The 24,683-nt window shown below is 36.4% G+C and overlaps 4 protein-coding genes across 4 annotated transcripts; 1 reads left to right on the top strand and 3 right to left on the bottom strand.

The window, feature by feature from the left end:
* Positions 1-7,888: 7,888 nt before the first annotated feature.
* LOC137739033 (exopolygalacturonase-like) lies at positions 7,889-10,218 on the bottom strand. Its single transcript, XM_068478506.2, has 4 exons — positions 9,977-10,218; positions 9,391-9,702; positions 8,598-9,116; positions 7,889-8,262 (listed from the first exon to the last, which is right to left on the bottom strand). The coding sequence occupies exons 1-4, from the start codon at positions 10,109-10,111 to the stop codon at positions 8,026-8,028; spliced, it is 1,203 nt and encodes a 400-aa protein (XP_068334607.2). The 5' UTR covers positions 10,112-10,218; the 3' UTR covers positions 7,889-8,025.
* Positions 10,219-11,706: 1,488 nt separating this feature from the next.
* LOC137739031 (exopolygalacturonase-like) lies at positions 11,707-13,962 on the bottom strand. The gene is made up of 4 exons (XM_068478504.2): positions 13,721-13,962; positions 13,143-13,454; positions 12,406-12,924; positions 11,707-12,121 (listed from the first exon to the last, which is right to left on the bottom strand). The coding sequence occupies exons 1-4, from the start codon at positions 13,853-13,855 to the stop codon at positions 11,885-11,887; spliced, it is 1,203 nt and encodes a 400-aa protein (XP_068334605.2). The 5' UTR covers positions 13,856-13,962; the 3' UTR covers positions 11,707-11,884.
* Positions 13,963-15,255: 1,293 nt separating this feature from the next.
* LOC137739028 (threonine--tRNA ligase, chloroplastic/mitochondrial 2) lies at positions 15,256-19,371 on the bottom strand. The gene is made up of 8 exons (XM_068478502.2): positions 18,913-19,371; positions 18,309-18,455; positions 18,059-18,206; positions 17,619-17,872; positions 17,112-17,489; positions 16,713-17,021; positions 16,294-16,494; positions 15,256-15,888 (listed from the first exon to the last, which is right to left on the bottom strand). Exons 1-8 carry the CDS (start codon positions 19,219-19,221, stop codon positions 15,628-15,630), a joined length of 2,007 nt encoding a protein of 668 aa, XP_068334603.2. The 5' UTR covers positions 19,222-19,371; the 3' UTR covers positions 15,256-15,627.
* Positions 19,372-20,938: 1,567 nt separating this feature from the next.
* LOC137738803 (putative MO25-like protein At5g47540) lies at positions 20,939-23,889 on the top strand. The gene is made up of 11 exons (XM_068478278.2): positions 20,939-21,196; positions 21,440-21,601; positions 21,690-21,808; positions 21,906-21,983; positions 22,080-22,173; positions 22,261-22,320; positions 22,525-22,593; positions 22,722-22,820; positions 22,944-22,988; positions 23,125-23,227; positions 23,308-23,889. The coding sequence occupies exons 1-11, from the start codon at positions 21,059-21,061 to the stop codon at positions 23,433-23,435; spliced, it is 1,095 nt and encodes a 364-aa protein (XP_068334379.2). The 5' UTR covers positions 20,939-21,058; the 3' UTR covers positions 23,436-23,889.
* Positions 23,890-24,683: the final 794 nt, after the last annotated feature.

Here is a 24,683-nt window from a genome sequence, read left to right on the forward strand (position 1 = left end):
CTTGTCTTCTCCTCATAAAGCATTCACCACCACACTTACCCTTCTCCAAGAACCTACTAGTTTTCAACAGGCTGTCCAGGATCCCCAATGGCGTGCGACCATGTAAAATAAAATTGCAGCTCTCCAAGCCAACCACACTTAGACTCTCATGCCCTTGCCACCCCACAAACGTCTCATTGGGTGCAAATGGGTCTACAAAGTCAAGCTTAAACCTGATGGCAGTCTCGAACGGTACAAAGCTCGGCTTGTCGCGAAGGGATATAGTCAAATTGAAGGTGTTAATTATATGGAAACCTTTGCACCAGTTGCCAAACTGACCACAGTTCATGTCCTTCTCAGTGTTACATCGCGACAAGGTTGGCATTTACACCAACTTGATGTGAACAACGCATTTTTACATGGTGATTTATATGAGGATGTCTATATGTCCTTGCTTCTGGATTTAGACGAAAGGGGGAGACTCGAGTATGCAAATTAAACAAATCCCTGTATGGTTTAAAGCAAGCCTCGAGACAATGGTTTATCAAACTATCCACGGCTTTCAAGACTGCCGGATTCCATCAGTCATGCTCTGATTACTCATTGTTCATCCGACGTTGCCAAGGTAATTTTATAGCATTATTGGTCTACGTTGATGATGTGATACTCACAGGAAATAATTTACAAGAGATAGAAGAGACCAAGAAATTTCTTTCCTTACGTTTCAAACTAAAGGACTTGGGACAACTCAAATACTTCTTGGGGATAGAGGTTGCAAGATCAAAGAAGGGAATCACTTTATGCCAACGTAAATATGCGTTGGAAATATTAGATGACACTGGGTTTCTTGGAGCTAAACCTTCACGGGTCCCTTTGGAACAAAATCTGTCTCTCACACAAACAGATGGGGAATTACTGAGCGATCCATCCCTGTATGGGCGACTCATTGGTAGATTGATTTATTTGACCATCACAAGGCCTGATCTAACTTATGCAGTGCATGTGTTGAGTCAGTTCATGGATAAACCACGGCAGCCACACCTTGACGCCGCTCACATAGTTCTCAAGTACATCAAACAAGCTCCTAGACAAGGAATATTTCTTCATTCCACAGGTTCATTGCAATTATGAGCATTTTGTGATGCTGATTGGGCTCGATGTAAAGACACTCGAAGATCAATAACTGGTTATTGCATTTTGCTTGGCTAAGCACCAATTTCTTGAAAAACAAAGAAACAAAGTACCGTGTCTCGTTCCAATGCAGAGGCAGAGTATCGTTCCATGGCCACTACATGCTGTGAAGTCACATGGTTGAAGAACATTTTGAAAGATTTGAGAGTGAACCATGCACAACCTGTTGCGCTGTTTTGTGACAACCAAGCTGCTTTGCACATCTCTTCAAATCCAGTATTCCATGAACGACCAAAACACATAGAGATAGATTGCCATGTAGTGCGTGAGAAAATACAAGAAGGAATGGTGCGAACAGCCTATGTAAGAACAATAAACCAGCCAGCTGACTTGTTTACCAAAGCACTAGGTTCGGTTCAATTTGAGGGATTACTTAACAAGTTGGGTGTTATCAATATACACTCTAACTTGAGGGGGAGTGTTAAAGAGGATATCTTGGATTGATTAAGTCAAACATTGTAAATTATTCATTAGTGATTTACTTCCTTATTTAGTTCTCAATTTGCCTTAATTATAGGCAATAGAATAGGATCAAGTCATACACAGTGTGTATAAGAATGTAATCTTGTTCTGTGAAGTTAATAAGAAAACCTATTACACCATATCAGTTTTCTCTAGATCTTGCATTCTTCGCCACACTTGTGAAGCACCCCTACACGTACTGATTCTTCCATCACCACTAGCCAAACCCTTGCGGCATCCGTTCATTCGAGATCAAGTTATCATGACCCTTGGATCAACAACAACCCCATTTTTCACTCCGTAGATCAAATCCGAGGATTCAAGTTTTGTAAAAAGATTGTAACTCTAAATTTATTAATACAAATTATTACTTTGTACTCGTATTCTTGTATTATTTGTCACAAGAATCTCACGATTACAAAGCAATTGAGGGTTGATTGTCACATCCCGGCCCGGGACGGATCACTTCCCGGGCCCGCTCCACCACCGTAGCACGATATTGTCCACTTTGGGCTTACCATTCCCTCACGGTTTTGTTTTTGGGAACTCACGAGCAACTTCCCAGTGGGTCACCTATCATGGGATTGCTCTAGCCCCCTTCTCGCTTAACTTTGGAGTTCCTACGGAACCCGAAGCCAGTGAACTCCCAAAATGCCTCGTGCTAGGTAGGAATGGGAATATACATATAAGGATCACTCCCCTGGGCGATGTGGGATGTTACAATCCACCCTCCTTAGGGGCCCGACGTCCTCGTCGACACACCATGACCAGGGTTAGGCTTTGATACCAAATGTCACATCCCAGCCCGAGGCGGATCACTTCCCGGGCCCGCTCCACCACCGTAGCACGATATTGTCCGCTTTGGGCTTACCATTCCCTCACGGTTTTGTTTTTTGGAACTCACGAGCAACTTCCCAGTGGGTCACCCATCATAAGATTGCTCTAGCCCCCTTCTCGCTTAACTTCGGAGTTCCCATGAAACCCGAAGCCAGTGAGCTCCCAAAAGGCCTCGTGCTAGGTAGGGATGGAAATATACATATAAGGATCACTCCCCTAGGCGATGTAAGATGTCACAATCCACCCCATTTAGGGGCCCGACGTCTTCGTCAGCACACCACGACCAGGGTTAGGCTCTGATACCAAATTGTCACCCATCATGGGATTGCTCTAGCCCCCTTCTCGCTTAACTTCGGAGTTCCTACGGAACCCGAAGCCAGTGAGCTCCCAAAAGGCCTCGTGCTAGGTAGGAATGGGAATATACATATAAGGATCACTCCCCTGGGCGATGTGGGATGTTACATTGATTGTGATTTTGTCAGGCTTGAGAATGGAATTGATGGGGGCGGTGTTTGGTGGATCAAGTAAATGTGATGTTGAGGGTAATTAAAAATGATCGTTCATTTTTATGTATTTGCTTCAAACTATACTCGTGCTACCTTTATATATGTATTCTTTTGACTTGCGATGTAGCTCAGTTGACTAAAAGCATCTACTCGCACTAGTTAAAAACAAACCCTTGCACGATGAAACACACATCGTCATGACGAAATTTTAAACTTCGTCCCGCAAAGTCGTGAGCGATGAAATTTTTCACAACAAAACGCACATCGTCACGCAAAGTCACTTTGCGTAACGAAAATTTAAAGTTCGTCTCGCAAAGTCTTTACAAAAATAAATAAAATAAAATAATTATCTTTTTAAAACTTTTGCGCAACGAAATATAAACCCACTTTATTTATTTTTATTTAATTTATATTTTAAATTGTAAAATAAATTATTTTTACAGTTTTTATTATTTTTTAAAAGCTTTGCGCAACGAATATTAATGTTTCATCGCCTAATGCCTATTTATTTTATTTTTATTTTATTTTATATTTTATATTGTTAACCTAAATTATTTTCTTTATTTTTTTATCATTTTCTTTGCACGATGAATCAACATTTCATTACCTAAACTCTATTTATTTTATTTTATTTATATTTTAAATTGTAAAATAAAATTATTTTCTTTATTATTTTTTTTTTGAACTTGGGCAACGAATACTAATATTTTGTCGCATAAACCCTATTTATTTCATTTTTTGAATTTAAATTGTGTAAGAAAATTTATTTCTATAAATTTTGCATGATGAACCAATATTGTGTCGCGCAAAACCCAAAAAATTTGGGTGAGAGCCAAAAATGGGGCGCACAAATTTTTTTTATAATTTTTTTTAAGACTTTGCACAACCAATCTTTCATCGCTCAAAGTGATATAGATTTTAAAACCAAAATAACTCCTCAATTTTCTCAATGTATCTCTCTAGTTCTCTTACTGCTCCTCTCTTTCCCTCTCCCCAAATCCGACCCCCTCTCTCACACCCAATCTCTCATCTCTCTCTATCTATCTCTCATTCTCACTCACTCTCTATCTTTTCTCACTCTCTCACTCTCTCCCTATGTCTCACTTACTCCTCTCTCCCTATCTCTCACTCACTCTCAATCTTGCCAAAAGGTATTTTTCTCTCTAAATTTTAATTTATTTCTCATTAATATGTGTTTTTGGAGTTAATTTTGGGTTTGGGGTTGGGTATAGGGTGAGGGGTGGAGTTTGGGGTATGCCAATTTTAGGGGAGGTTATGTCCATTTTTGGGTATTATTTTATGTTTTATTTTTTTTTTTGGTTATTTGACCTTTTTTTTTTTTGTAGGGAATCGTCGGGACTTTGATGGTGAAAGTTGAAGAGTTGAGGATTATGACGCTATCAGACCATATCCCCCTGCCACTACCACCACAATAAACTTGTATTAGGATTTTATTATTGTAATTTGTTAATTTATATGTACATTTTTAATAAAATATATTATGGATAATTTGATCACTATTTTTCATATGTAATTTTATTTTAAATATGTCAATTTAAATTAAAGTAATTAAAAAAATAAAGCCATACAATTAAATTAAATTAAAAAAGTAAAAATTCAAAACATCTTGCGCTACCAAATATTTTGTCACACAAACAATTACTATAATTAAATTAAATAATAGAAATAATAAAACAAAATGTCAATTTAATTACATAAAAAAATAAAAACCAAAAACTTTCTTACCAAATATTTCGTCGAGCAACATATTAAATTAATTTAATTAAATAAAAAAAATCAAAGACTTTGCGCGATGAAATGTTTCATATCGCAAAATGCCTTTGCATGACGAAGATTAATTTTCATCACGCAAACCCTATTTTCACAAGCTTTGCGCGACGAACCATGTGCGACAAAATTTTCATCGCTCAAGGTTTTGAGTGACGAAATCTTACTTTGCGCAACAAATCTTATTTCATTGCGCAAAGTATTTTTTGTAGTAATGCCGTACACTCGAAGTCATAAGTTATATTCCCACTTCCCCCCAATATTTGCTTGCATAAAAAACTCTTGTAAAAGTCTAAGGTTCTAGTAAATAAATGTGACTACTTAAGTGCATCAGTTATAAGGAAATAGCTATCGTTAGAAGGTCTAAACAAACTAAACAGTGTCATATTCCAACAACTTGGATGTCCTTTGTAACAACCCATCCCGGGAATTACGGAAGAAAAAGGGTATTTTTATATTTTCACTAAGTTTGGGGATACTTTCCTTTTTAAAATTGTTTTTGGGTCTTAAATGATGTGCCCAAGTGGCCCACCCCCTGATTCTGTCCCCCCGAGTCTCTCATCTCTTTCTTCTCTCTCAGTTCTCTCTTCTCTCATTTCCCCCGACCTCTATCCCTCACCCATTCTTTCTGTCTTTCTCTCCCTCCCTCTGAGCAGAACACACCTACACATACACACACCAACAAACCCTCATCTCCCTTATCATCAAACACCACAACAATAGCAAAGCATCACCATCATCACCACGTTAGCTCTCTTTCTCTTCGTCTTTGTGGAGCACAAAGAAACTCCGGCGAGTTCATCGTCTTTCCATTTTGGGTAAGCCTCAAAACACTCCAAATGCTTCTCTCTTCATCCCTATAGTTCTTTTCTAACCCCGTGGTTGTGGTTTGGACGTCAAACCATGAAGAAACCACCTTGGAGACATTTCCCCAGTTTTCTGGCGAGCACAGCCCCTTTCGAGGCAATTTCCGGCCAAAGCATGGCGAGTTAGCCGGCATGCAAGGTATCAATCTCTTCGTCTCGCTGAGTACTACAACTTTCCTTTTTGTTTCACCCAATTTAATTGAGTATTGAAGAAGTTATACTCATTTGAATCTTACCCAGTTTCAAGCGGACACCCGTGGCTTCCAGGCTGTTTTCCGGCCAACTCCGGCCACGATGACGGGAACCAAGGGTATATTTTGATTCCTTACCTTCGGGGATTCAATTTGTATATTGAATGACATGTTTTGGTTGAGTTTTGAGCTCCATCGAAGCTTGGGAATTCTCCGGTCGAAATCCGGCCTTTTCCTTCCTTGGAATCCGGTGAACCACCAAACCCAAGGCATTTGGGCCTTTCCTGCCAAGCCCAAAACCCTGGGTAGCCCAACCCAACCCTTTTATTATTTTTTTTTTGTTTTGTTAATTTAAAGGCCTTTGGGCCGTTTCCTTTAGGGCCTTCGGCCCGTTAACCTTAAACCCATTAGACCCAAACCCTTTAAGCCCAAACCCGGATCCAACCCAAGTCCAAACCCTTTAACCCAATCCGGATCCAAGCCCAGACCCGTTTGACCTGTTGACCCAGACCCAGTAGGACTGTTGACCTGGTCAACGGTCAGCGTTGACTTTAGCTTTGACCGGTCAACGGTCAGCGTTGACTTTAGCTTTGACCGGTCAACGGTCAACGTTGACTTTGACCGTTGATTTTTTGGGTTTTCATGCCAGACCCCTCCTAGGCTAATTTCGACGTCCTGAACCCGTTTTCGATGTCCGTTTTCCCAAATTCAGTCGTTTGAGTAGAGTTTGACTAAATGTACCATTTATGTGCTTATGGGCAATTATCTGTGGCGTTTCCTTCTTCACTAGATGGCATGACTTTTCGACGGCAAAGTACTGTGAGTGGACCCTTTAAAAAAAAATGCATGTTTTGACAGTAGAAATGCATACATGAAAAGCATGATTTGATGATTATGTTTTATGAAACGTTTTACAAGATAATATGTTTACTGAGGCTAGTTTGAATTATTACTATTTTTTCTATAACCCATGTTCTTATAGAATATCTGATGGATGACGATATAATATTTAGAACATGTTTAGAACACCTCTTTATAGTATAGATGATGGATGACTTTATACTATAAAGTTGATTTTCAGTATATGTATGTTCACTGGTTTTGTACTTACCTAGTGATCCTTTCTGCTACGGGACGTAGGGATAGATCTGGTCCGTCCCGGACGACGGTTTGGTGTTGGCATAGGACCTGGAGTGTGTTTCCTCTGGCTATTTAGCACAGGGACAGGGAGCCGGCATGGGGCCTGTAGTGTATTTTCCTCTTACTGTCTGCTCAGAGACGGGGAGCCGGCATGGGGCCTGGAGAGTTATATCAGACATTCACTAGTAATTATTATATATACAAGTTATGATTTGAGACACTGCACAACATGTTAGGTTTCGGAAAACCTATGTTTATCATAATATTTGTGTTTTCATAAAACCTGAGGGTTAGCATGTTGATAACTGTTTTATTATATATATATATATATATATATATATATATATATATATATATCAACTTGGTCCACTCATGTTTGTTTTGCGCCCCCTTCAGGACTTAGAATCGAGGCATATAATCCCAACGTCCAGGCACTTCAACATCGGCATCTTCGAGTCCTCTTGGTGTAGGACCCACTCCCTTGGTTCATTCAATTTTATATTATTTTCTTTTAGTGTTCTAGATTAATGGTATGCTTTGAACACGTTCCTTATTTGCATATTCATTATTCTTTTATATTTATAAGTCTTATTTATCCCTTGTTTTTAGCATTTGCACTCAATAAATGGCTTTCATCACTCTCGGGTGTCGGCCAGCACGTGTCTATCCTGGTATTCGGGGAATATCGGGGTCGGGACGTGTCATCCTTGTAATTTTTATTTTTCGTTTAAAAGATAAATGAAAAAGTTCGACAATTACCCAATAACACTGTTACACATTAGACGAAAGTAAAATTAATTTTAATTTATTTCAAAATAATAAAAAATTTATTATGTGATTCAAAATATTCTTCTTAACTTGTAAATGAAATATTTTAGATTCAAATCCCTTGTAAAAATTCAGTACTAGCTAAGGAGCACTAGGGTAATGAACACAATATTTCTTTTGTCATTTTTTCTATAAGATAGGTTTGAACAAAAATCTCAACCGTCAACCCACACTCATCTCATGCCATTTGAGAAAGTCTCATGGGTAACTTATTCACAACGAGTAATTGGTTTATTTTCAAGAAGATGTAGCACAAGCAAGAGGCTGCGCCACGTTGTTAATGGTGGGCTTGATATGTTTACATTCAGACGTAATAGAGCCTTCTTTTCCGGTGTATGTGAGATCAATGTTACTCAGTTCCACATTCTCACATGGCAGCCCTCCACTGCATACAAGCTTGATACCAACTGGGGTTGAAGATGAACCCTTTATGTTCTTGAAGCTAACATTGCTGATCTTAACTTTGGATGGAACCTGCATACAATGATACAATAATAGTATTATTATAAAGCACTTTTACTCTTAAATATTTTATATAAAATTGTTATTATAAATATGTCGAAGAAGTTATGACAAATTCAGTTTTTTTTTTTTTTTTTTTTTTTTTGAAAAACGCTAGAAGTGTTTTTGGTTGATAGAAATTTTTGAAAACCCTTTCAGAAACAATCAAACGGTGCACTCAGGTATTTATTCAAAATAGTTGAGATTGGGGTCAAGAGATCAAACGGTCGTCGGTTGTATCTATTATTCAAGAATAAGTATTTGACTAAGTAAATACGATGTAACTTTGGTACCGTAAAATAGTATACCTGAAGTGTGCACTGATTATGTGGGCAATACTCTTGGTCTATGATGACAGGGTTTTTAACATTATCCATGATAATATCCTCAAAGTGAACATCTGAGACAACGCCATTTGCAGGGGAAGCAGGCCATGTTTTGATCCTCACACCATTATCTGTATTTGAAATTGTGCAGTTCTTGATAAATATTCCGGACACAGGTTCTTCATTCTCGTACTTTCCGAGGCTCCCGATGCTTATGCCGTGGCCTGGTCCACAAGTAACGTTGGTTACATGGAGTTGCTTGGTGCCATCACCAATAGAGATGCAATCATCCCCAGTTCCAATGGTCGTATCTGTGATGTTGATCCCAGTTGAACGTCCGATATGAATTCCATCGGTATTGATGCTCTCTTTAGGCGCTGAGACGGTAAAATGTTGGAATGCCACATTGTTGCAACCCAAAAGATTTACGTGGAAATTTTTGCTGTCCTTTGTTGTTATGTCTCGAATTATGGAATTGGTGACAAAATTGAACCTCAGATTCTGTGAATAGTGTGAAAAAGTTAAAAACATATACAAACAAGACGAGTAATGTTTCTTGTCAAAGTTATGTTGTCAGGAAAATACTGTGAATAAACATTGCAGATTACCAACATGTTCGATGGCTTAGATTTGCTCCCTGACATATATACCTTTTTCACATATATGGGATCAGCTATCAGGCACCATATATTCATAGAAGAGTATGATCAACCGTTCAGTTCACAATCTAGCAATAGATTTTAATTATAAAAGAACAAGATTTAAATTATCTTACGATAGCAATAGATTTGCAATTTTTGTTTTTGTTGCAGTCATTTTGCTTCCACGCAGTTGCTCCTAGGCCATCGAAAGTTCCACCACCGGATAAGGTGAGCCCATCAATGCGCTCAAAACCTATCCAAGTATCTGCTTTTGGGAGTTGGCTGCCATCTTCGGGAGCCTGCAATGTGCCTTGAAGCTGAAACTCAATAGGGGCTTTGCATGGTCCTTTGAAAGTTGCCCCTACAAACTTGTATGTCCCACTTGGAACAACAATTTTACTTGCCGATGTCGATGCACATGCATCTGTCCAAGCTTTGCTCAATGCCTAATTAAAAACATTAAATAAAAATTAAAAATTGAAATGATTCTGTTTAATTACCAAACAATTCTAGAACAGAAATGATTTTCCGCTTATTCATTTTTCCCATGCATATTTATTTCCTACTTCTGAATTAAACAAATCAAAAGAAAAATCAAGAAATAAGAGCAACAATGTGCAAAGACCAAAGAGTGTGTACGGAAGTAATTTCTATTCTAACTCGAATAATTAGTTTAGCATTTCAAGATGAATTGCTTAAGCATATATATATAATGCCTACCTGGGTTATATCAGAGCTTGCTTTTCCACCATAATTTGCACTTGTTACATCATAGACACCAGATTGGGCATTAGATATGGATACTAACAACAAGGACACAAACATTGGCAAGATATTTTTCAGTTTCAAATCCATCTTGAGTTTTCAATTCAGAATTAGTTTCTTTCGTTTGGAAGTTCGATGAAAACTTTATTTTGGTTTCATCACAACTTTATACTCAGATTGGAAAGCTTAACGCCCTCAAATTATTCAACCAATTAGTAGCTATTTTTATGGAAGATGCCTCAACCCCAAAAACCGTGCACGAAAAAAACTAGCATCCGTTGAAAAAGTAGTAAAAAAATCGCAAAATTTATTCAAAAGAAAAGCTTAATTAAGAGCTTGAAATTCCTCACAAAATTTCTTCCAAGAAACAGGGAAATAACCCGGAATTAAGATGCCTTAATTAAGATGTTTAATTGCAATGTAGTTCAAGAATTGTATCCTATAATTAGTAATTAATTAAGCTGCTTATAGTTTTAGAACATCAATCACCACCACTACGTACGGCCCTCGGCTAGTTCAGTGTTCATTACCACTTCTTTAACCTATTGTTCTCCATGCTGCCCCACCAAGTCAGTACTCAAATTGTTTCTTCCAAGCAAACCCTAGTTGCTGCAGCCACCAGCACCCTGATCAACGCCAACTCCACCACCGCAACACAACTACAACTTGTATAAACTTGACGGCATTACTTGTGGGAATCTTCAACAATTCTTCACATCATAGAATAATATTCCAGCTCAACTCCATCTCGGTCTCTCCCTTTATTGTCTACTCCTCTTCACTGACCGCAAATTGGTACATCACTTTACTCAATTACAAAGACAAGAGCATCTACTATGACGTACTCATGCAAGTCTCGGTTTTCTATCACAAGGAGTTTCTCTCCATGACTAATGTCGTCGCTAACGGTTGTACCAAGATCCTTTTCGTCTGAAGAATGAGACGCAAGTGCATGCCAGTGCTTCTGCCTCGTCGGTGTTTGTCAAGGATCGAGTTGTGGCTGCTATGTTTGAGGATTTGAGGGATGGAAACGTGGGGTTCGACGTGGCAGTGTAGGGTGTTTTAGGGTGTGGAAAGAGGATCGCATTCCGCGAGTAGGCGGGTTGATTGTGATTTTGTCAGAGTTGAGATGTCAAACAATGGAACTGATGGAGCCTTGTTTGGTGGATCAAGTAAATGTGATATTGAGATCATTTTTATGTACCTGCTTCAAACTATGCCCGTGTTACCTTTATATATATTATTCTTTTGACTTCGATATAGCTCAATTGACTAAAGCAACTACCCTGTATGCTCAAGATCTCAAGTTCTATTCCCACTTCTCCCAATATTTGCTTGCATAAAAAACTTTTGTAAAAGTCTAGGGTTCTAGTAAATAAATTTGACTAGCTACTTAAATGCATCAGTTATAAGGAAGTAACTATCGTTAGAAGGTCTAAACAGACTAAACAGAGAATGTCATATTCCAACAACTTGGATGTCCCTTTAATTTTTGTTTTCGTTTAAAAAGAAATGAAAAAGTTCGATAATTACCCATAACCCTATCACACATTACACGAAAGTAAAATTCATTTTTATTTTTTGTAAAATATAAAAAATTAACACATAATACTACGTATTCTTCTTTTAGCTTGTAAGTGAAATATTTTAGACTATTCACTACAAGTTAGAGAACAATGGAGTAATGAACACAAAATTCTTGTCATTTTTTTATAAAGTGAGATTTGAACAAAAATCTCAACCACCAACCCACAGTCATCTCATGTCATTTGAGAAAGGTCTCATGGGTAGCTTATTTACGACGTACAACAAAAATTAAAAACAAAAAAAAAAACTTGTTTACAAGGAATAATTGGTTTCTTTTCAAGAAGAGGTCGCACAAGCAAGAGCCCGTGCCACGTTGTTAATGGTGGGCTTGACATGCTTACATTGAGAGGTAATAGAGCCTTTGTTTCCAGTGTATGTGAGATCAATGTCACTTAGTTGCACATTCTCACATGGCAGCCCTCCACTGCATACAATCTTAATACCGACTGGGGATGAAGATGAGCCCTTTATGTTTTTGAAGCTGACATTGCTGATCTTAACTTTGGATGGAACCTGCATGCAATAATAGTATTATTAGAAAACACTTTTACTCATAAATATATTTAATAAATAGATCAAAAAGGTTATTAAAAATTCAAGTGGTTTTTCGAAAAACCGGAGTGCTTCCTGAAGACATGTACTATTCCAGAATGAACTCAAGTAGGTAGTCATTCAAAATAGTGGAGGTTGGTGTCAATAGATCAGATGGCCATCGGTTGTATTCTATTATTCAAGATTAAGTATTTGACTAAGTGATAAAGAAATTATGATGTTAATTTTTGTGCAAAATAGTATACCTTAAGTGTACACTGATTCCATGGACAATACTCTTGGTCTATGATGACAGGGTTTCCAACATTGTCCATAATAATATCCTCAAAGTGAACATCTGAGACTACACCATTTGATGGAGAAGCAGGCCATGTTTTGATCCTCACACCATTGTCTGTATTTTTAATTGTGCAGTTCTTGATAAAGATCCCGGACACAGGTTCTTCATTCTGATATCTTCCGAGACTCCCGATGCTTATGCCATGGCCGGGTCCGCAAGTAACTTTGGTTACATGGAGTTGCTTGGTGCCATCACCTATAGAGATGCAATCATCCCCAGTTCCAATGATTGAATCTGTGATGTTGATCCCAGTTGAACGTCCGATGTGAATTCCATCTGTGTTCATGCTCTCTTTAGGCGCTGAGACGGTAAAATGTTGGAATGCCACGTTGTTGCAACCCAAAACATTGACGTGGAAATTTTTGCTGTCCTTTGTTGTTATGTCCCGAATTATAGAATTGGTGACAAAATTGAACCTCAAATTCTGCGAATAATGTCTCATGCTAAAGTTACGTTGTCATCAGAAAAATTCTTCTATTATCAGATTGTGTATCAAAATTGCAGATTATTAACATGATCGATGAATTAGATTCGATGCCTGACACATACCCTTTTCACATATATGGTCCGGCATCAGCCGTTTAGTTTCACAATCAAGCAATAGATTTAAATTATAAAAGAACAAGATTTAAATTTTCTTACGATAGCAATAGATTTGCAATTTTTGTTTTTGTTGCAATCATTTTGCTTCCAAGCAGTTGCTCCTTGGCCATCGAAAGTTCCACCACCGGATAAGGTGAGCCCATCAATGCGCTCAAAACCTACCCAGGTATCTGCTTTTGAGAGTTTGCTGCCATCTACTGGAGCCTGCAGTGTGCCTTGGAGCTGAATCTCAATAGGAGCTTTGCATGGTCCTTTGAAAGTTGCCCCAACAAACTTGTATGTCCCTCTTGGAACAACAATTTTACTTGCCAATGTCGATGCACATGCATCTGTCCAAGCTTTGCTAAAAGCCTAAATAAAAACATTGAATAAAAATTAAAAATTGAAATGATACAGTTTAATTACCAAACAATTCTAAAACGGAAATGATTTTTTTTCGAGTATTCATTTTCTCGTATGCATATTTATTTCTTATTTCTTGATTAAACAAATCAGAGAAAAAAAATCAAGAAACAAGAATGTGCAAAAATTAAAAAGTGTGTGCAGAAGTAATTTCTCTTCTAAAAATATTAGTTTAGCATTTCAAGAAGAATTAAATAAGCATATCTAATGCCTACCTGGGATATATCAGAGTTTGCCTTTCCACCATATGTTGCACTTGTGACATCATAGATACTGGATTTGGCATTAGATGTGGATACTAACAATAAGATCACAAACATGGGCAAGATACTTTTCAATTTCAAATCCATCTTGAGTTTTCAATTCAGAATTAGTTTCTTTTGTTTGGAAGTTTTTTTTTCTTTTTTCTTTTCTTTTCTTTTTTTTTTTTTTTGAAAACCTTTTGTTTTACATCCAACTTTTATTTTGGTTTCGGCGCAATTTTATACTTAGATTGGGACGCTTAACGCCATCAAATTATTCAGCCAATTACTACCTATTTTTATGCAAGATGCCTTACCCCCAAAAGCCGTGCACTAAAAAACTAGCAGTCATTGAAGTAGTCAAAATATTTTTCAAAATTGCTTTAAAAAAAAAAAAAAAAAAAGCTTAATTAAGAGCTTGAAATTTCTTCACCACAACATTTCCAAGAAACAGGGAAATATGCCCGAATTAAGATGTTTTTATAGACAGTAATGTTAGGGAAACTAAATTTGTAGATAAAAATCTACAAATTTAGTCTCCTTAGCATTATAGTTTTAGATTAATTAAGTTGCTTATAGTTTTAGAATTATATCCTATGTTAGGAATTAATTAAGCTGCTTATAGTTTTAGATTACCAAGTAATCCTTAGTTACTTACTAGTGAGTACCTTATATACTCACTTTTTTATTAGGATCAATTATATCTTAACAAATGTTTTATTGATGTAAAAAATAATAGACATGTTAGTTAATCTTTTATCTTTAAAAAATAATTAATTTTTTAGCTTTAAAAAATAATGAACACATGACATCTTTAATTTTTTTAGCTTTAAAAAACAATGAACACATGACATCTATAAGATAGGTTTGAACAAAATTCTCAACCATCAACCCACACTCATCTCATGCCATTTGAGAAAGTCTCATGGGTAACTTATTCACAACGAGTAATTGGTTTATTTTCAAGAAGATGTAGCACAATCAAGAGGCTGCGCCACGTTGTTAATGGTGGGCTTGATATGTTTACATTCAGACGTAATAGAGCCTTCTTTTCCAGTGTATGTGAGATCAATGTTACTCAGTTCCACATTCTCACATGGCAGCCCTCCACTGCATACAAGCTTGATACCAACTGGGGTTGAAGATGAACCCTTTATGTTCTTGAAGCTGACATTGCTGATCTTAACTTTGGATGGAACCTGCATACAATGATACAATAATAGTATTATTATAAAGCACTTTTACTCTTAAATATTTTATATAAAATTGTTATTATAAATAGAAGAGAAATTTACGAAAACGAATGTTTAATCCATACCATCCAGTTTGGGTGGGCACCTAAGTTTAAATTTCTCTTCCCGTATTGATTTAGTGTATCGCTTATATAAGAGAAATTTACAAAAACGAATGTTTAATCCATACCATCCAGTTTGGGTGGGTGGGTGGGTGGGTGGGGGTGTGTGTGTGTGTGTGTGTGTGAGAGAGAGAGAGAGAGAGAGAGAGAGAGATTTCATTGTCATCAGTTATCTTGGCAGTTTGAAAAAAGATGTTTAATCACTGCAAAACAATTTCATATGCAACCCAGGTTAAGTGTTGATGGCCTTCTGGCTGACATTATTGCCCTCGGTCTATGAATATATACAAATATAAGTGCAGCCTTTGCGTCGATGCGGACTTCAAGCTCTCTCCAAATCAACCTCCATTTGATGAATCAATCTTGGCACTGACTGAACAATAAATGAGTATATGCTACTATGGTACAGGACAAATGCAACAAAATTGCTTTTAAGTTATCTGATTTGTTTCATTTTTGTGTTTCCCTGTGACTAGACATCATTCAAAATCGATAGGATGACCACCCTTCGCCAACCGCAAGCACTTCAAATTGACGCTTTGCTTTCAATGGCCGACTTTATTGTACTGACAAAATCATCAATTGGCATGGTGCCAAGATTGCCACCAAACCTGGATCTTACTGTAACAGTGCCAGTTTCAACTTCCTTGGCACCGACAACAGCCATTAATGGAATTTTCTGCATCTCTGAATTCCTAATCAGTTTTGGAAGGCGTTCACCCTGGCAAAGTTCGCCGCGGATACCATTTGCTTTCAGTTTGTTGGTTACCTCTTTGCAGTAATCAAGCTGCACACATTCAAATTTCTGCTTTAGTGCAAAGACAATCATCTCTGGTAACCAAACAAAAAAATACATTTATCTAAGGTTCGTTTGCTTGTCTATAGAAATTTGAATGTCCCTTCGCAATGCACAAATTCTGTCATCTTAAATGGATCCATCACTTTTGAAGTGTTCGAGCGAAAAACCCTTAAAAAATAATAGCATACTGAAAGAATTACAAGTATACAATTCATGGCATGGATAATCAGCAATGAGATGGATGAAAAAATAGACCCATTTTATCAATGAAAAGGTATAGTAATCCAATGTATGATGAGCCATTCAAACTTCATGGGGCAACCAAAGAGGCCCTACGTAGGTGTGTTGAGGGTTTCTTGAGTTAAATGAAACATAAACGAGTTCTTTACATACCTGAGTGTCGGTAACTGGTAAAACATGAGCTTGCACTGGCGAAAGCCATAATGGAAAATCCCCCGCATAATGCTCTATAAGGACTCCAAAGAATCTCTCCAATGACCCAAGAACAGCTCTATGGATCATGATAGGCCGCTTCTTTTCCGAGTTTGAGTCAACATATGTTATGTCAAAACGCTGTGGTAGGTTAAAATCAACCTGTACAGTTTGGGAAATAAAAGATCAAACAATTGTAAAAAACAAATAAAGTAGCTTTAGTTTATCAAAAAAAAAAAAACCATGTAATTCACTCCGCTCAGAAATATGCTTAAAATCTCCTATGAACATTTTACAAAGTGAAACAGAGAAAGACAGAGAGACTATACCAAATAAAAACATGCATTAAAATTTTGCCCATTAACAAGTTCAGGACTTACCTGTATAGTTGAGCACTGCCACTTCCTTCCAAGGGCATCCTCAATCTTAAGATCAATCTTTGGACCATAAAAGGCACCACCACCTTCATCAATTTGATAGCTCCAACCTTTATCATCCAAAGCATCTCTAAGGGCAGATGTTGCTTTCACCCATATATCATCATCTCCAACAGCTTTCTCTGGCCTCGTAGATAGATTGACTTCATAATTACTGAAGCCAAATTGCAATAAAAGTTCTTCGGTAAGATCTAGGACACCCCTGATTTCATCTTTGATCTGATCTTCTAGACAAAATATGTGTGCATCATCCTGCAAAATGGTCCTCAGGTTAAACAAAAAACACTTTGTAGATCTAGGAGTATAGACTAACAGTTCGGAAATGAGATACTGACACCATACCTGAGTAAAACCTCTTACACGAAAAAGGCCATGCAAGCTTCCAGATAATTCATATCTATATACGGTTCCCAACTCAGCAACTCGAATAGGGAATTCATGATAAGAGTGACGCTTCCTTTTGTAAACCAAGATATGATAGGGGCAGTTCATCGGTCGAAGCTGATAAAGTTCATCCTCAACATTCATCTGATCATACATATTCTCTCTGTAATAATCCAGATGACCACTTATCTGCCAAAGGTTTGCCTTTGCAACATGTGGAGTATACAGCAAATCATAACCACGTTCTATGTGGATCTTTTTCCACAAATCTTCTATTACATGCCTCACAATAGCACCCTTTGGATGCCAGAACACTAAACCCCCACCAGCATCATTCTGTAAAATTTACCAACTAAAATGTTCAATGCAAGAACCCTCATACCAAATAATTGCCATTAATGGAACTGCTAATGATAAATCTGTGTAAAGAACAAAAAGAGAGGCAATCCACTTCAACTTGACTACCTGTAAAGAAAAAAGATCAAGAACTTGACCAAGGCGCCTGTGATCTCGACGTTTAGCTTCAGCTTTGAAATGAAGATATGCCTTCAATTGTTCTTCGCTCTCCCATGCAGTGCCATAAATCCTCTGCAGCATGGGTTTCTTTTCATCTCCTCTCCAGTAAGCACCAGCAATAGACTCAAGATCGACAGCTTTTCTGTTAATTTTTCCAGTTTTTTCAACATGAGGCCCCGCACACAGGTCCCACCATTCATCGCCTATGAGTAATTTAGAATAATATAAGGAACTATGACATGAAAACATTTTACTTCAACTAGATGCCAGTTCAAAACAAAATCAAATCCCAGTACATGCATTATGCATATGGTAGATCATTTAAGCAAAGTTCGTGCATATGAAATCATCATCTTTCATGCTACATTGAGAAATGTAGAAAACCTTACCAATGTGATATATGGTAATGGGATCTTCCTTAATACTATCCAAAATTTCCAATTTGTATGGTTCATTGAGAGCAGTTATTCTTCTGTGAGCTTCATCTCTTGAAACTTCCTCTCTTATAAGTGGTAAATTCCTACCAATGATGCGATCCTACAGATGACATGAAAAAACTAATGAATACTGGTCAATGCTTTCATGGTTCCCAAGTTTTGAAAAAAAAAATTTAGTAACTGAAACATAAATTCTACTTACCATTTCCTTCTTGATCCTCTTCAACTCTTTGTCCGTCAAAGGCTCCATATCAAAATCATAATAGAACCCATTTTCTATCCACGGACCAATTGTTACTTTTGCATCCGGGAAGAGCTTTTGAACAGCCATGGCCATCACGTGTGCACACTGCAGTCATACAAATAAATGGTTCATCCTCATAGTAACCGGAAAGGCACCATTGATACCAAATTCCGAGGAAATGCATACAAAGGAACATAGCTCAAGCTCATCACTTTATTGAAAGACAGAAACCCATGTAGCTTCTCACATTCCCAACAACAGGATGAAATTTTTCCCATCTTATCTACTGCTGTAAACCCATTTTTCCTGGTCCTATTCGATCAAATTACCGAAAAGTAATGTTCTTTTTTTTTTCTATCCCACTTCCTTGCTCTTCACAATAGAATTAAATAACAAGTAGTAACATAGAACTGGAAACAGTTGCACAAAAGCATCAAGTTTCAAAAAAAAAAGAGTTCCTAAGAACCTAAAGATTCATATATTTCGACACGAAAGCACCTCCTACTTCAATTTAACATAAATCCAATCAAAAAAATGAAATTTCAATACGCATAGAAAATACCGTGTGTCGAATTCTGAGCAGGCTCTCCGAGGACTCGTTGGTTGGAAGCATGACTTTCTCAGGCTTATCAGTTACCTCCATCTGGGCATCCTTCAATTTGTCGTCTTCGGTCGAGACCTGAGCCTCCGTGGCCACCGCCGAGGAGGTGGAGACTCCATTTCTGCCGCCGTAGAGGGCCAGAGCCCTGAACTCGGAGCTCAGTGGCGAAACGCAGTGTTTAATCGGGGAAAGGAAAGAAGGGGTCTTCAGGAGAGGGATTGAGAGGAAGGAAGAAGAAGTGGCCATTGCCATTCTCTGAAGAATTAACATTTGGGTTGCGTTTGAATTTCAGAATTATGGTCGTGTTTGTGTGCAACGGTGGAGGGTGAGTGAGAGTCGTGTTTGTGACTTTGTGGTGGAGGTTTGGCTTTGGACGTGTTTAAAGAAAATATTTTTGAGTTCTAAAATATTTGTAATTTTAAGGAGTAATTCGTGTTTCTAAAGAATTTGTATTTTTTTAAAGAGTGATTTTAAAAATATTTTGATCAAAAATATTTTTAATCATTTTAGAAGTACTTTCAAACGAATTTTTAGAGTCAAATCTTAGGATCCAAAATAAAAAATGAAGTCAAATGATGCGTTTATAATAAGAAATGAAATCTAGTAAAAATAAAAATAAAAATTTAGGATTCAAAATTTAAGAAAATGCTATCCTGATGAAATTTTACATCTTTAGAGGAGAATTGGGTATACAATAGTTTCACAAGTCTGAGGAATTTTACTCATATTCACTTTTATAGGACTATAAACAAGAGTCTAACCAAACTGAGAACGTAATGTTTAAATTTGACTTGTTTAATTTATTTTTCAAGCTCAAATTAGATTGTCTTACTTTCAATTGTTATACGAGTCTATCTCAATCCAGCTTAAAAAGTTCAAGCTCAACACCAAATTGATCTATTCGAGTTATCAGCTTGGAAACACATAAATCATGTAACACAACAATTTCAAACATAATAATTTAAAATAGTTGCATAAAGATCCCTTTCTTTTATGAATCTTTAAGGTTGGAAGCCAATGAGAGGCTGCATGGTCATCACACATTTATAGTATCTTTAGAAACAAAATAAGACAAAATAATATCAATCTCCATCTTAATAAGGAAAAAGCGAACTGAAGATGGTCAATCTAAACTTAGAGAAGAAGTATTAAACATAATTCATCAAAAACAAAATTTCAAACATAATTTTCTATGCTAAGCAAACTTTTTGAATAGAATCTAGTTAAAGTTGTCTCATAAAAAGTTACCAGCTACTCATGAACTTTACCACTCAAATGTACGAATGTGAGAGCTTGTTTCTTATACAGTCAAACCTAAACTTGACTTGTTTCTTTCATAAGCTGAGCTTCAACGAGCCAAACACAAATTGAACCTTAAGTAAACTCAAGTTATTTCATGCCAATTTACAATCTTAGGGTTCAACTCGAACCATCTCCAAGTCTGACTAGATTTATAGACAAATTAAGGCAAATAACTCTAACTAGGGTTTCGAGACCAATTCCTGAAAGTTAGGGTTTGTCCAAAGAAAAGTCCATCGTCGCACTCTATGTTATGTGCTAGGTAATCTTATGTCTACAACGACATAAAGAACTTAACACAAATCCTAAAACGACAATAATGTGGAAAACATTCTTAATTATTGTGTAACTTATAAATTAAAGCTAAAAACATACCGATACAGCGAAAAAACAAATGCTCCTCTAGTTTTATCTTCTTATCCTTTTTGCTCTTGCATTCTAAGCCTGTATTTACTATTTTCTGGTTGCAGTAGTTGTAAATCCAACCTACATCTAGCTTTCTGTGCCTCTAGAACCTTAATCCTCTGTCAGCACATATATCCTTCCAAGAAAATTGGCCCCTACCCTCATTTAGATTCCACGTGTCACGAATTGATTAGCAAGTTTATCCCCCTTATCAACGGTTCCTATATTTGTAGATTCCAACAACTCTTTGTTGTCCCAAAAAAACCGGTATGGATGGTAGATTCTAAAATTTTCAATCTCTTCTCTTTCTTCCTGCCTTCCTCTTAAACCCTAACATTCTGAAGTCGAATTCCAAATGTAAAGTAAGAAAAGTAGGGGAGGTTTGAATGAAGAGTTTATTGTAATGGCAAAAAAGTTGACAATCAAGGGTCTTTTCAAGCCTAAGGCGAGAACGCCGATAGAGCTTGTAAAGCACATGCGTGAGCTTCTAATGTTCGTTGATCAAAATAATGATGCGCGTGAGCAAAAGCGCAAAGAAAAGGTTTGAATTTTTCACTCGTATTGTAGAATTGTATATGCAGCATGATTGTTTGATTGGATTTCTCTTTGAGTTTTGAAAAATCGAACCCTACGACACAGATTTTTTTTTTTTTTTTGCAATGCACTTTAGACATGGAATTTAAATTTTTGGGGTTGTGTAGCTTATTAAGCGTATAGAGTGAGTATGGTTTTGAAATTAATGATATTGTTAGGTTAATGACATTTGCTTTGAACTTTGTTATAGATGGAAGAATTGACAAAAGCAATATTGGAGATAAGAACTATTGTATATGGAGATGATGATTCAGAACCAAACAAAGATTCTTGTGCACAACTAACCCAAGAGTTTTTTAGGGAGGACACTTTCAGGCTCCTCATTGTTTGTCTTTCAAAGCTCAACTTGGGGGTAAGCGATATTTAAATGAGTTTATATGCCCTATTGCATTATTTAAGCATGTTACATTTGTGTTAATATTTGAGTACATGTGTTGTAGGATCGTAAAAACGCTACTCATGTCATTGCAAATTTACAAAGGCAAAAGGTTCAGTCGCGTTCGATCGCATTAGAATACTTGGAGAATAATATTGATATTATGGACATTCTGATAAAAGGGTAAGAATGTACCAGTAATGAAGTTCAAAAATGTACATGTCCATTGCTGGAGTTAAAATAAAATATTAATGAACCGTTTTGTTTTGGTTTGGTTTAGCTATGAAGACAGTGGTGATATTGCTCTATCTTATGGTGCAATTTCAAGGGAATGCATTCGTCATCAGAATATTGCAAGGTAGCGCTTTGTTTTGTAATTTTAGTGTCAAAATTTATCATTTTAAATGAGCTTGTATATCATATAATGAATCAGTATTGTTGATTAATGTCACAGGTATGTCCTCGAATCAGGTCACATGAAGAAGTTTTTTTATTACATTCAAACTCCAAATTTCGACATAGCATCAGATGCTGCGGCTACTTTCAAGGTTTGGTCCATTTCAAACACTTACCAGATTTTAACGAATGATCATTTCACTAGCTTGATCATTAACTCATTGTCCTTCTTTGAACAGGAGCTCATGACTAGGCACAAATCAACTGTTGCTGAATTCCTTTCTAAAAACTATGAGTGGGTAAGATTCATAATCTTCATGAAAACAAATTTCTGGTTGTTTGGAAGTTGGCTAGTATTTAGATGCTTTTAGCAATTTGGGCAGTCAGCAAATCACAGATAACAATTACTTAAATTTCTAAATCTATCATGTTTTACTTTTTGCAGATTATAAGTTTCAATATTTGAATTATTAATTTATCTTTTTCTGTGATTTTGATTCCAGTTTTTCCAAGAGTACAATTCCCAGTTGTTGGAGTCTCCCAATTATATCACCAAACGCCAGGCCATCAAGGTATTAAAATTTACAGATTATTTTTCAGCTGATTTTCTTGCATACCATTCAATTTGTTTCTCTATGTTATTTTCGTCTTGAGAACCATAATTGTTATTATTGACATGCATCTCGTAATTTTGTTTCAGTTGTTAGGAGATATGTTATTGGATCACTCAAACTCCGATGTGATGGTTCGATATGTGTGCTCTCTGAATAATATGATAATCCTAATGAACCTTCTCAGGGTATAGAATCCCTCTCTCTTTCTCACACGAGAACTTGTCGTATAACCAGAAATATACACAGTGATATAGCAGAACTTATTTAATTCCTTTACGTGTTTTTGTTAATAAATCACATGTTTGCAGGATCCAAAGAAGACAATCAAGTTAGAAACCTTTCAGGTCTTCAAGGTTTGTCCAGAATATCAACTTTTAACCTTTTAGTACAATAAAGATAGAACTATTATTAGCACTCAAAAAATCTCATTTTTCACTTCTCACAAGCGTATTTAAAGTGTGATTAATTTCTTGTTTTTGTTAATGACAGTTATTTGTTGCAAACCAAAATAAGCCTCCTGAGATTGTTAATGTACTTGTCACAAATAGAACCAAGCTTCTTCGTTTCTTTAACGACTTCACCATTGAGAAAGGTAGGGTTTCCTTTTGTTTCAATTTCGTCTTTCTCCTTCGAACTCATTTTTAATAAAATCGAACTACAATTTATATGCAGAGGATGAGCAGTTTGAAGCTAACAAAGCTCAAGTTATTAACGAGATTTCTGTTCTTGAACTCAAACCGTGCAATCCCAAGATGTCATCACTCTTCAGCTTTAGAACCAATTGTGAGGTTCGATGCTAAAATTGTACGGTTGAGCTACAAGCCTTGTTTCAAACTCGGTTTGAAAAGAAAAACTGAATTACACTATCACTGACCAATTAAAGTTTTGTTTCCATATACCACCTACAGCTTAACTCCGTCTATTGTTCCGTCCAAAATGTTGCACTTGACCCTTTTTCAAAGATATTTTGATGTGCATTAAATTATCTTTAACAGTTTTTTTTAAGGGTCATGGAAATTCAATATTTTGAACGAAAAAATAAACAGAATTAACCTTAGATGTTACGTTGTATCAAAACTTTAATTAAGATGATGGATGTGAGTCAAATTTTCTTTTCCCGTAGTAATCTGCAAATAGAGCCTATAATTTCATATTGTATTAGTATTCAATATAATCCAGTGTAAACAGAAGATGTAGCCCAATGTTGGACCTATCTTCTTTGAAATTCTAATAAAAGTATATATTTGTTCTCAATTTTGCATGAGAATTTTAATAAGCTGCATTTATTCCCTACTTTCTTCTTCAAATATGTTAAACTATTGTTTCTATGTGATATTTGCAAATTAATATAACAATTCGCTTAACATTTTAGTTTAAATTACAAATTAAAACACTTCTATAAGTTCATATAATATTTTAAAGATTTTGCCTCCTTTTTACTTAGAATTCGAATTTGCTCCATCCTTACTAGGTAATGAGCATTACCTCTCATTTCAAATGCGACATGTGTCACTGGCTCTTAACTAATTTTATTTTTGTATATAACAAAATAATTTAGAAATTAAATAACAATTACTTCCTAATTTGTACCACTCAAATCTTGAGATTATTTTTTTTTTTTCACTGTATTAAAAAATAATAAAAGACAGTCACTTAGTATTATGATCTAGTAATATTCTTCTTCACTTGTAAGTGAGAGGTATTAGATTTGATTCCCGCCAAAAGCAAATTTGAACCTCATTATTGCTAGCCCGTTATGAGGCAAAGCACACACTTTAGTGTGGATAATATTGTTTATTAAAACAAAAATAATAATAATAATAATAGAAGACCAAACAATCCTAAAGCTTTTCCTCCCCAATTTTGAAGTCCTTCCTAATTTTATCAAACTTTAGAAGTTCAATAACAAAAAGAAAAAGAGGTTGACCACAACCACCGGCAGCGGCCATTGCCGCCACTTGCGCCACGGCAGCGGCCATGGCTGCATCATAATTTCCTTTTAACCTTAGTTTTTTTAATTCCAAAATATTATCAAGAGGGAGAAAAAA

Source organism: Pyrus communis, chromosome 9 (assembly GCF_041283825.1).
Source record: "Pyrus communis isolate YQ-2024b chromosome 9, ASM4128382v1, whole genome shotgun sequence".
Classification (NCBI taxonomy): Eukaryota; Viridiplantae; Streptophyta; class Magnoliopsida; order Rosales; family Rosaceae; genus Pyrus; species Pyrus communis.